General features: G+C 45.0%; 1 protein-coding gene across 1 annotated transcript in view; it reads right to left on the bottom strand.

Annotated features, from left to right (window-relative positions):
* Window positions 1–245: 245 nt before the first annotated feature.
* ALX4 (ALX homeobox 4) overlaps window positions 246–8,351 on the bottom strand; it is a 77,473-nt gene continuing 69,367 nt past the window's right edge. Inside the window, exons 3-4 of the mRNA XM_056851569.1 lie at window positions 3,989–4,117; window positions 246–881 (exon numbers count right to left, since the gene is read on the bottom strand). Coding sequence (XP_056707547.1) covers window positions 558–881; window positions 3,989–4,117 — 453 coding nt within the window. The 3' untranslated portion in view covers window positions 246–557. The remainder of the gene's footprint in view (window positions 882–3,988; window positions 4,118–8,351) is intronic.

The raw sequence follows: 8,351 nt of genomic DNA, 5'->3' as shown, positions 1-8,351 counted from the left end.
AAATCAGCATGCCTTACACACAACACATGCACATTTCAGCCTGGAACTGGTTCACAGCAGTGGCAACCACATTTTTTCAGGTATTAGGCACCAGAACTCCGTCCAAAATATCAGCATAAATATTATGGAGATGGGTCACGTATGAAACAATCAACTGAAACCTTTGGTTTGAACTGATTTTTTTTTTTTTTTAGATATACAAGTTGGGTGTTATAAAAGACAAGGGGCACGCTAGAGTCTTTGTCGTGAGCAAGCAGAAGGATGACAGCATAAGGGAAACACACAACATGAACAGTAAAATCAAGTTTGTCTGGTGCATTTGAAACTCCTGATATTTCCTTACACATGCCTGGTCTCAGGGACCCACAAACCCTCAAAGGCTTAAAATACTCCAAGTATGGTAATATACGTAATGCTATGATACCTAGGGTAGCTAAAAGTGCTGCGTTCCAATATCTGAGGAGGGCACGGGCTGTCTGGAGTCCAAGAGCTGGATGGATTGGTTCAGCTGTCCTGTTTGCTTTGTCAGTGTCTTGAGGACAACGGCCGTAGCCCTGTCATGTTGCCCACGATATGGCCGCACTGTGCTCCTTTGCTTTCATCCGCAGGGCTGCAATGCTGGAGGACTTGCGGTCAGGCTCACCGTTCAGCTCATAGCCATTGATGCCAGGGCTGATGCCAGTGCCGCCAAAGAGGCTGCCCATGTGAGTCTGTCCCACGTGGCTGCTGGGGCCAGAGACGCTCAGGAATTCGGAGACTCCTCCCGTGGTGTGGGGATGAGCATGGGGGGACATGCAAGAAGGCACCGAGTCACAGGGCACTACGCAGGCAGGCACAGGGGAGGCAGCGCCATTGTTGCCAATCCAGGATGGGTTCTGGATCTAAGAGTGGGGGTGGGGTGGGAAAAATCAGTTATCTCACATTGGCTTGTCTCATCATTCTCAAAGTGTAAGCATGGCCTCGTTAAAGACAAGCCAGTTCAGGAAGCATGCGCTTGTCTGTTACTCCTCTCAGACAATATTCTTTATTGAGTTAAGCCAACCCATTCCCAATGAACTGTGGGCATCTGTGCAGGGTATGTGCTGCCCATTAAACTGATTGACAGTTTTGATGGCCATTGGTGTTCTAATTTTTTTACAAGCTTTTTGCTTCCTTGAGGTCACTTCCACGCCAATCGTAAAACATGCCACATGCTCCGATTTGTTTTTTTCCTCCTAACCCAGCTCCTGTGTGACGTTTACCATGCCATAAAGCATTTTCACATGATAGGCTGGAGTTGGTTTTTGCATTTCTTCCATCTGTAAATGTACATTTAAGTTTACGTTTCGATCTTGCATTGATGACATTCACAAATGTCCACAATTAGAATGTTATGAACAGCTGGCCAGCATCTTAAATGTAAATCTGTGAACATTATCATAGAGCAAATATATCGGAGATGGTGGTGATAAAGACTGGGTATTACTAAGGGCCACCAAACAAACATTTCAGAAATAAGGAGGCATGTTTTGTTACAGGTTTCTGGTTGGTTCCAGATTTCCACAAATCAAATCCTATTGCATTGTCTGCCTCATCGTGTTATTTGTATTAACGTAATCTGTGTAATTTGCCTTGAATCCCAGTGAGAAAAGCAGAGTATAACTAATGTAAATAAAATAAATAAATGCTGGATTTTCATTTGAACCAACAAACATCTCTTGGTTAGTCTACAGGGCCTCAATGTTATGAATGAGCCACTGGACATCGAGCTGGTTGATATTTAGCTATGGCAAGTTCTGTCTGTCACAAGGATAGTCTTTATGTTTATTACCAGTAGGTATTTGGGATGACAGAGAGAATAATTTGAGAAGCCCTTTTTTGAATTTCAAACATCATATGTCAGCTTTCTCATCCCCAAGTTCTAGTTCACCCTCTGAATTCGTTCAGCTTAGTCTGAAAACAAGCTGCAGTTGAGAACTCATGAACAAACTGGAGTTTGCAGTGAGCATGAACCTGGCTAATTGCCAGTTTTGTGTACCCTCTCATTCCTTCGCCCATGTGACAGGCCAAGATTGAGGGCAGAAGTCTTTGACTATTACTAATGGCTTCCATGTTGGTACACTGTGCAAACAGAGGGGTAAGGGGGCACATGAGGCCAACAGTTAACCAGACTGGGGATCATTATAAACTACTGCTTTCCTCCACTACTCATGTGGAAGAGTGAGGAATCAAACCCAGTTCTCCAGATCGGAGTCCACCGCTCCAAACCACAGCTTTTAACCACTAAACCACACTGGCTCTCACCACGCTAGAGGGGACTGACTTGGAGGTATTAAAGTGTATAAACGTATGATGAACCTCAGAGCTTGACTACCTCTTCCCCTTTTGCTTAGCGAAAGAGAGAAGGGCAGAGACCTAGCAAAAGAATAAAGGGCTCAGCAAGTTCCACTCAACATTGTCTAGGGATGCTGAAGGCAAAGCACAGAAGAGTGAGGAATGGCCTTTGCCAGCAGGAGGCCCTTTGGAGGTAGGGGAGGTATGTTGGGGGGGGGGGGGGGGAAGAGCGCGAGATGAAAGAATGCAACAAGAGAGGATCCAGATGGAAAAAAGGAAAACGCAGGTCTCTGAACGGCCTGCATTCCACAGCCTTCCAGCACCATTTGCTCTGGCTCCACTTCTGACCTTTTACCTCTGGCAAGCTATGCATTTCTGGCAGGTAGTGGGGGAGGCTAGATAGCAACATTCAGAGGTGATGAAAGTATGGGCAGACGGGCTGTAAAACGGCAGGCATCATAATGACGTTGTATAAATTTATGGCTCTGCCACATTTAGAGTATTGTATGCCCTTCTGCTTGCCCCTGTCTTAAAAAGGATATCATATCACTGGGGAAAGTAGAGAAAAGGACACATAAATTCTTGTGAGGGCTGCAATCCCACCCCCTAGGCTAAAAAACGGGAGGGGAAAGACAACGGGGAGATGACCAAGGTAACAAGATTTTGAACGTGTGAAGAAGTAAACTCATTTCCCGCACTCTTCCGCACAGTAATTGAAATCAGGATCATCCAATTAAATTGACTGAGGGAAGGGGGGGTAGATTCAGGAAAGAGAAACAAGAGCTTCAAGAGCGTCAAGTACTTCATGCTGCATCATTAACATATTGAATTAATTAGTACTTGTGGTGATGACCCTTTGCTTAGATTGTTTTTAAAGCAAATTAGCCAGATTCATAGAACATAGTTAACATCCGTTGTTACATCTATAACAAGCCAAAAGGAACCTCCATGGTAAGAGGCAGTACACCGTTGATTTCTGGAGTCAAGCAAGAGGGCGTTTTAAAAATAATATCTGTAAAGGTGCTTTATACTAAGTCAATCTATTGGTCCGTCCAGCCCAGTATTGTTTGCTATGCCCCGGGCACATCAGACGAATTGTTGTCTTGTATAAAGAGACAGTGCACACCCAACGTTTTCCTGCAGCTGCACTTTTCAGGGACTGGATGTGGTGAATAAGCTGTCTTGCAGGGCATCTCCCCCTGTTAAGAAGCTTCTCATCCAGGAGCCAGGAAACCACAATAAGCTTCAAAGGCTGTCCGAGGTTCCCAGGAAAACCTTCACCTTATAACGTAGCAGGCAAACAATACAGAGGAGGGCAGAGTCTAAAACAGCAAGCCATGACACCAGATTTTGATATGCCATTTTGTTTAGCCTTTCAGTTGTTTAGTAAGCTGAGCTAAGGGTGCTTTGACAACAGAGGTGAATTCATGAAGCCCAACTGTGTGTCTATTCTAAAAGCAGAGTTCAATGAGGCTTATTCCCAAATGGACGTAAGTTTGTACTTCTCTTTATTTCTGAAGTTCAGGGCTGAATATCACAATGGTTGCTATGGCAAAATGTAGAGACCAAGAGGACGCACTGAACATTAGCATCCATCCACATCTCAATAGGTTAATGGTGGAGCCTCTATAAGCGTTTGACAGAAACTCTCGGGGTGCTGGTGACAGAAACTCACCTGGGCATAGTTCTCTGCTCGGGTGAGCAATGGCAGTTCATAGGCTGTGGAGAAGTGAGTGCGAACCTGTTGCATTTGACCAAACCGTTCTCGTTTCCTCCATTTTGCCCGTCGGTTCTGAAACCACACCTGACAGGGTATAAGCAGAAGAGGATCCACATCAGGGAATTAAGGAAGTAAGGAGAGAAAAAAAGAACACTAGGCTTGGGGAAGGGACAAACAATAAGGCATAAGAACTTGATGGGCCTTGGTCTGATCCAGCAGGGCCTTTCCTATGTTCTTATGGGGGTTCCTGCTTGTTTTTATATGAAATCTCAATCCCACAATTGGTTGCTTATCTCCATAGGATCACACATTCATGTTTGCAGTATTTATATTGTTGCTTATGAATCAAATACTTTTAGTGAGTTCAAACATTAACATAGCTTTAGTGAACAAAATGGCAGCCAGCCAGTCCAGTTTAGAACTGCCTTTCTTCTCATTTCCTGTGTTACAGTTTTTATTTATTTTTTAAAAAGTGAATATTCTGTTCTTACTTATATTCAAATAAGTTTACAATTAATTCTATATAAAAATCACCAGCCAACCTCCAGATGGGGACTAGAGTTCTCCCAGAATTACAACTGATCTCGAGACCACAGAGATCAGTTCCCAAAGTAACAATAAAACTCAAAAACAGTTTCAAAAATTAAACCAGCACAGTGGAGAGATTGCAAAGCCACTAGTCCCTGAAAGTCTTGTAAGTCCTGAAAAAAACAGCAACAGAGGGTGCCTTCCAAACCACCTCCACAAGATTATTATTCTGAGTTGGTTCAGCTAATGAAACAGCCCAGGCCCTAGCTGTAACACAACAGACCTGCTATTACGGTTGCCAACCTCCAGGTAATAGCTGGAAATCCCCTGCTATTACAACTGATCTCCAGCCAATAGAGATTCTCTGTTCACTTGGGGTAGTGTTGCCAACCTCCAGGTATTAGGTAGAGATCTCCTGTTATTACAACTGATCTCAAATACAGATCAGTTCACCAGGAGAAAATGGCCACTTTGGCAACTGGACTGTATGGCATTGAATTCCCTCTCCTCCCCAACCCTGCCCTCCTCGGGCTCTACCCCAAAAACCTCCCGCCGGTGGCAAAGAGGGACCTGGCAACCCAGCTTGGGGTGATCATGAGGCATCTGGTTCTTGCTGGTTTTACTACAACCATGAGGCCAAACGCTGGCCTGGCTGATGTGCCCTGTAAACTGAGCGTGTGACCTCACACATGCCCAAGAAATGCTGCACGTGGATTCTCTGGCATACACAGAAACTCCTCAGTCAATGAGTGAATCTGGAAAAGTTTCCTGAAGGCAGACACTTTGAAAACTACAGTCTTATGGTACCTCTTCCAGTTCTCTTCTGCTGCTTCCTTCTATAAAAGAGCAATTCTAATACTGATCCACCCCAGAGGACTCACAGTGAAATGCATTCAAAGTCACACATAGCGGGCACTATTACTAAGAGATGTGAAACTACTTGCCTAAGGGGAAATGTTGATAAAAGTTCAGACAAAAGCAATACTAACTTTTACATTGAATCCAGCAGTCCAGACACACAGTCTATTGTATTTGCTTTGGACAGACTCCAGTCTCTAACAGCAGAAGGGGACAACACCTTGCCAAGATGGAGGTTCCTGGTATTGGCTTGGCTCTTACAGGATTACAGTTAAAGTCTCAGCCCCAGCTGAACAATATAGGTGTGCTATTTTATCTAAGAACTAGTGAGAATTCCTCACTCTGTAAAAAACCCACAAGGCGTCAATTTTAGGAGATGAAATTCAGCTGTCGATTTAAACCAGGAAGATCCTGCGAGGGGGAGAGCGAGAGAGCGCACCAGCGCAGTGTTTCCTGCTCTGATTCTTACCAGTCTGATCACTCACTTTTTCCTTCCCCTGCTTGCTGTAGTGAAAAACTACCACAGCGTTTTGGCTCATAGCTGCACTATCTCTGCTTGTTCAAGAGGGCAGTGGATTCACTGTGGGGTAATCCGGCAAAGGTTTTCTACTGGCATCTGTCTTCTGCCTCGTTGTGTCCCCTCATTTTATTTTCATTTCTTTCTGGACTGCTTCAGCTTCCTCTTGACTCAAATTTAGCTGGCCCAGTTCCTATGAGGTAGTGGAAAGCCAAAGTCCTGATTCTTATAATTAACCCTGTGGTGGCCACACTGTGTTACAGGTCAGGCCCAAAATACAAAATACATATTCTGTCTCCCTTGCCTTTGGTGGGTTTGCCTTTAGTCCACTGAGCCAAGGAGAAGACAGCAGAGCAGTGCTAGAGAGGGTGGGTGGGTGGGCAACAGTTATGTTCTGACAGAGTGCTTGTTCCTACGAAGGCTACCAGCCTTAAACCCTGCCTCCGCCATTTCTGGCAATTGCCTGTAATAGGTGTTGCATAATGTCATGAGACGACAAGAGTCACTGGAAAAGACAGTCATGCTAGGAAAAGTTGAGGGCAGCAGGAAAAGAGGAAGACCCAGCAAGAGATGGATTGACTCAATAAAGGAAGCCACAGCCTTCAATATGCAAGATCTGAGCAAGGCTGTCAAAGACAGGACATTTTGGAGGACTTTCATTCATAGGGTCGCCATGAGTCGGAAGAGACTTGACGGCACTTAACACACACACACACACAATGTCAGACCATGGGCTCATGGTCTAGCCTGATATTATTTCCTCTGACTGGCAGTTTAGAGTCTCTAGGATCTAAAGCAAAGGTCTCCCCCAATCCTGAGAACCATTTAACTAGAGTGCCTGGAGACTGACCCTGCAAAGCATGTGTTCTATCACTGAACTAACAATTACAGTGACACACCCCACTAGAGACTCAAAAACTAGTTTACATATTATTTAGATGCTAGCATGGCCATCTATGATCTAGCCCAGGGGTGGGGAACGTCAGGCCCGGGGGCCGTTTAAGGCCCGCAAAATCGTTTGGTCTGGCCCTTCGTGGGTCCTGGCAGATCTCTAGCTCAGAAGGATCTAAGACTGGTGATCCGCCCCCTCCCGCGGACAGGAATAGCCTCTATTCAAGGCAGATGTGAGTTTGTTTTGCTGAGAAAAGGAACCCTTTTCCCCCTTGCAAAAGAGTCATTAGCTATGGAGCTGCTAGGACTGCCCAAGAAACTGTGTTAACCCTTTCCAAGGGGGGGGGGGGGCTAATTTTTAAGTTGATAATTTTGTATGGCCTGCGAATGATGTTATAAACATTCAGATGGCCCTTGGCAGAAAAAAGGTTCCCCACCCCTGATCTAGCCAATACCATTACAGTCTCAGTGTACTGCTTTGACTTCCATATGGGCTAGCTCTTCTGAAGGCCAGCATGGTTCATGTCAGACTAGGTTCTGGGAGATGCAAGTTCGAATCCCCCACTCTGCCACTGACATTTACTGGGTGACCTTGGGCCAGACATTTTTCTCAGCCTAACCCACTTCACAGGGTCCTTGTGAGGATAAAACGGAAGAGGGGGAACTGGGCTTTAAGCCACTTTGTGTTCACACTGGGAAGAAAAGTGGGGTATAAATATCTAAATAAAAACACACACCAAAGACCAACTTTAAAGATAATTTCCCAGTTTTCCACATCTGTCTCAAACTCTTCTGCATCCACCACCAATGACCCAGCTGTTACATTCTTTGTCCATTTCTCTGACCATGATATGAGTGCATGTTGACAGAAATAAAAATAGCTATTGTGTGTAAACAAGGCAGGACATTATCTTTTTAAAAATAGGACATCTTCCATTTAAAGATAAAGAGATTTGCCATATTTATTTGCCTGGCGGGATCTTGCCCCTTTAACAGTTATGTGACAGGCAGGAGAACTTTTTAAAGTGGAGCCTTTCCCACCCCAGGATCCTGCTGTTACAGTTTCTCCTGTTGAATTATTACCTTTTACACAGTTAAAGGCAGCAGGGCCATGACAGCAAAAGAAGGTGACAACCCTAGTTGACAGGTGGGATCAAGGAAGCCAAAGAAATCAAGATGCACTTTAAAGGGTGCTAAACCAGGTTTCCTTGATCCAGCTGTGACTCTCTGTTTCTGGTTGGTATTTTCCGTGGTGACCCAGCCAGCCGCCAGCCCTGAGAGCTCAGCCATTCTGAGGGGTTTTTAGCAGCCTTTCTAATGCTTATGAAGATCTGGGACCATATCTCTGACTGCCTTGTTAGCTGAGAGCTGTGAAATACATTTCATTCAGTCCTCTGAAGCCCCTGGCTTTCACAAAAGAAGGGGAATTGCCTTTAAAACAAGGGCATCTGGTAGTTCCAACTGCACTGTCACTTGGGGAAGAAAAGTGCCAGTAAAAATCCTGATGGCAAGCCTTCCTTCGGG

This window comes from Euleptes europaea, chromosome 6 (genome assembly GCF_029931775.1).
Source record: "Euleptes europaea isolate rEulEur1 chromosome 6, rEulEur1.hap1, whole genome shotgun sequence".
NCBI lineage: Eukaryota > Metazoa > Chordata > Lepidosauria > Squamata > Sphaerodactylidae > Euleptes > Euleptes europaea.
Note: the sequence above shows the minus strand (reverse complement) of the source record. Positions and strands in the feature narration are given on the sequence as shown.